This window comes from Sinocyclocheilus rhinocerous, unplaced genomic scaffold (genome assembly GCF_001515625.1).
Source record: "Sinocyclocheilus rhinocerous isolate Xijiao unplaced genomic scaffold, SAMN03320098_v1.1 scaffold1948, whole genome shotgun sequence".
NCBI lineage: Eukaryota > Metazoa > Chordata > Actinopteri > Cypriniformes > Cyprinidae > Sinocyclocheilus > Sinocyclocheilus rhinocerous.
In genome coordinates, this window is record NW_015644094.1 from 355,802 (window position 1) to 359,862 (window position 4,061).

General features: G+C 39.5%; 1 protein-coding gene across 3 annotated transcripts in view; it reads right to left on the reverse strand.

The window, feature by feature from the left end:
* LOC107757976 (glutamate receptor ionotropic, NMDA 1-like) overlaps positions 1–3,039 on the reverse strand; it is a 30,442-nt gene extending 27,403 nt beyond the window's left edge. Inside the window, exon 1 of one of the 3 annotated variants that reach the window (XM_016575591.1) lies at positions 2,386–3,039. In XM_016575591.1, the coding sequence (XP_016431077.1) occupies positions 2,386–2,634 (249 nt within the window). In that variant the 5' untranslated portion in view covers positions 2,635–3,039. The remainder of the gene's footprint in view (positions 1–2,385) is intronic. The other 2 variants (XM_016575588.1, XM_016575589.1) reach the window with 2 other exon arrangements.
* Positions 3,040–4,061: the final 1,022 nt, after the last annotated feature.

Here is a 4,061-nt window from a genome sequence, read left to right on the forward strand (position 1 = left end):
ATTAAAGTCCCCATGAAATCAAAATTAAAGTTTTGTGGGTGTTAGTATCAATATGTTAGTCTTAAGGTTATCTATAAGGCAGTGTGCTCCAAAACAGTGACAAAATTAGCATTATAAGATATAAGCGTTCAAAGCGTGCAGTTCGTCACTTCCGCCAAAACGGCTCAACGATTTTATTTTTTTTTTTGACGTCACATCGTACTTCAGCTTCTCATCAAACTTTCTGTCCAATCAAATGCTCTCTAGAAGCCCCCTACACTATAAAATAGACGCTGAAGCCGATTGGTTGTCAAGGCAGCCAATCAGAATTTAGCAGCCTCGGCAGGAATCAGGTGAGCAAGCTAGTGAAACTTTGCACTGTGCAAAAGAGTAGGTCTGCACATTTCGTGCGCTCGAAATACTTTCTTCTTTGCAAGACAAACATTTTCTCCACAAAACTCAGTTCGCGCGAGTGCAAAACGCACTTTTGCGCGCTCAAAATATGATCTTTCGCGCGCAGAATTGTGGCAGAGATGTAATCCCATAACTATCGGGCAATATTCTTTGTCGACAATGGACGCAGTATATCATTCCGCTCATCCGGGTAATTGAAACTGGCGCGGCGCTTCGTCTTTACGCTCTTGTTTCATACGCAGCTGGCGTCATCTTGCGTTTCACTTATCGACTGTAGCGAAAATAACCTCAGATGGAGGAAATCAGTAATATTGTTGAGTCTTGTTCGTAAGCGGAATGTTTTGTACGTTGTCTTGTACGAATATTTTTTTTCTTAGCGGAAGCTTTGAGACAATACGGGTAAAATTCCAAAATAATTTCAAATCAATATTTATTGCCACGTATTTATTTATTTGGTGTGTAGTCGTATGATAGGCGGGATAATGTAGTCGGCCGGTTTAAATGCCCAGCTGACTGTACATTAACACGTACAAAATGTTGGCAACTGATAGCAAAAATTATAAGAAACAAATATTTAAAAACGTTTTACTTACAAAAACATTTTTACAATAATTTTACATTGTGTACTGTCCTGTTAAATATAGGCTATATATATGAAATTGTTTTGCCTTAAGGTAACTAGCAGTTAACGTCTGCGATTTTTACTGTAGTATTTGTATTTCTTTTCCATTGACATTTTCCCAATGTAAAGGGTTGTACACAACTGTACAAACTGTTTTGGTTTGAAATTTTTTATGTGTGATTGATGCATTTCTAAAACGTAAAGCAATTCTTTAACCTTGCTGGAGGAGCCAGCTGACAGTAAAAGGTAAAGTGCTGATCTAACAGCATCAGTTTGCATGTTGTCATGAACAGCGTGCGCACGCTTTATGTGTGTGCGCGTGCCAGCCTGGACGGGTGAGATTTAATGGTAATCCGTGTAACAGCGTTGAAGTCCATAATCTCTGCCTCCACCGCCGTGTAATAATTTGCTAGAGCTTTCCTCTTAAAACAAAGCAGCTGTATCTACGAGGCTGGCGCCATGTTGGCCTCGTTTAACGTTTTTCATTAAAATAGAGACGGTGGGCCAGCTGTGATGCCATGGCGTCTCATAGAGGGGTGAATGACGTTACCTTAAACGGTTTACTTATGTTTGAATTTGTATTTATATGACTCCACATGAATCACAGGTTGCCACGTATCCTATGTGTTTTGCATTATTTCAGGCTCAGTTCATATAGGCTAACCTCTGAGAACAGCCTTCCCATCACGGCAATGCGCGGCTGCTGAATGCTCACTCATCGGTAAGGTCAAAATGGACCTCGGATCCTGTTGAATGTTTTCTTTTGTGCAACGTGCTCTAAAATCGAGATTCGCAACAACGTTTGACTTTGCAGAATACAAAGTTGCAATAACTAAATTTGGCTGAAAATGTCTTTCCGTGAATGAATGCACGTTTATGATTCAGACTTTTAAAGATTTTGTAAGCGAAATATAGCCTATATATATAGCTATTTCTTCGCGTTTACCAGAAACACTTCGTACAAAAAAATAATAATAATCTAAAAATGATATATAAAAATATCAAAATGAATTAATTCGTATGACAGCTTGATTTAAGTATCTGACAAAAGATATTTAAAATAGAAGAACCAAGTCAACCAAATCAAAAATGCAGAGACTTGGTGACTTCGCACTCCAAAATAAGTCAATAGAAATGGTCGAGTTTTTAAATATTAACAATATAATACAAATGTAATATAGTCATGATTAATATAGAAAGATAGATGTTTCTATAAAGTACCGTTTTTTTTTAATCAAACGAGAGCATTGTGTGACATCGCACTTCAAATCTAATTGATTTTTTCTAAGGTTTTATTACAGCATGTATTTTCAAAATGCGCTTTTTCTGATTATTCGTATGAGTTGAGGAGACTGGTTTGCGAGTGTTACCTGGTTAGAGATGAGATCCTCACATACGGAGAGTGCCATCTGGATAGCGTTTGGCTTATGGGTGACTGAAATAGCGTTCATCTTGAACTTATCTTTGCCGTACATGTTGTTGGCTTGGGTGACAGCGTCTTTGAACACTTGTTCATATCTCTTCTGGCTCAGGACAGCCCCGATATTCACAGTCTTGGGTTCGCATCCGCCTCTCGCACAGGAGCACGAGATGAGGAAGGCGAACAGAACCAGACGCATTTTGCCCTGGATGGCAGAGGAATCAAGCTGAGTGCCCCGTGGAGGATGCGTGTCGATGTCCGTTGATTAGACAGATCCGCTGTCACTGCGTCCTCTCCAGCAGCACTGGAATGCGATCACCTCAGTCTACTCCGCAGAGGAATGGGCTTCACTCATTGAGTCCGCTCTTGAAACCCGTTCATATTCAAGAACCATGTCAACACGCCTTTGTGGAAAATGATGCTCGCTCCTGTTGATAGTCGCCTCACATATGCACTCTCTCTCTCTCTCTCTCTCTCTCTCTCTCTCTCTCTCGCTCTCGGGAGAAGGTGGAAAAATCAGTATTGCAGTAATGCTGTAGTCATCTGCGTTCACTTCTCCCGCTCTTGCCGTGATTGAATCGTAGTCAAGGTTTTGTCAAGGGTGACCTACCTCTCTGTGAGAGACGCTGTCCTTGGTGCTGAGAACTGTGCTCGCGCCTGATATCACGGAGCTGTCACGGTCGAATAGACTTCAAAACATTTGCGTTAATGCGTGGAAAATCTCAGGTCATCACAGTACCGTGCGTACGGATTTTCTAACGTTGATGTGTAAGTCACACGAGACCAGTAAGATGTACGTATTAGTTTCGTGTGAATTGTTATACAATTGGCAGATTAAAAACTAGATTAAAAAAATGACAATTTCTTAATTTCGTGTATTTGTTTAGTTCATCACTTGTCCAGAATTTTCTCACACGGTAGCAACCAGACAAACTGGTTTAGGCTATTATAGAATCGCCATTTATGCTTTCACATTAATCTGTTGGTGACATTTAGATGTGTATCTTGGTTTCCTTTTTATATGACACATTACAAGTTAATGTAGCCCTACCTGTGTCTTTGTGAAAAATCCGTGTATGACAAACTGATAAATCCATGTCATTCTTATACATTCATTATAATCGTTTACATGCCAAACTGTCGATATACTTGTTTTCCCTTCATTTAAAACAGTGAGGGATGCTTTTTCTCATAAAAAAAATAATCAATGGGAGCTTGTCTCCATCTATCACCCGTAGATAGATCCAGAGCAGGCGTGTTCGAGTGCAATGTAGAAATTCAACGAGACCTCCGTTACCAAGGAAACAAGCATCTCCGGCTTGAGTTGCAAGTGTTGTTTTTCCAGACACGGTAACTTACAATTATGAAAACTGCGTTTTATAAGATAAATCGAGCATATGAAGACTTCTTCTAAAAAAGTCTGTAAGAAAAAGGGTATCAAACTGAGAAATTATATATGTATTCTAGTGTGGAAGAAAAGAAATGCCTCATTTTGATTTTGCATTTAGATTACATCATTACTGGTGCCTGGGAGGACATCACTCATTATCAGGGATAAAAAAAAAACTACAACTTAAGTCAGACGTGGATGGAATTTCGATTTTAAAAATCTTGTTTGGGTACAGC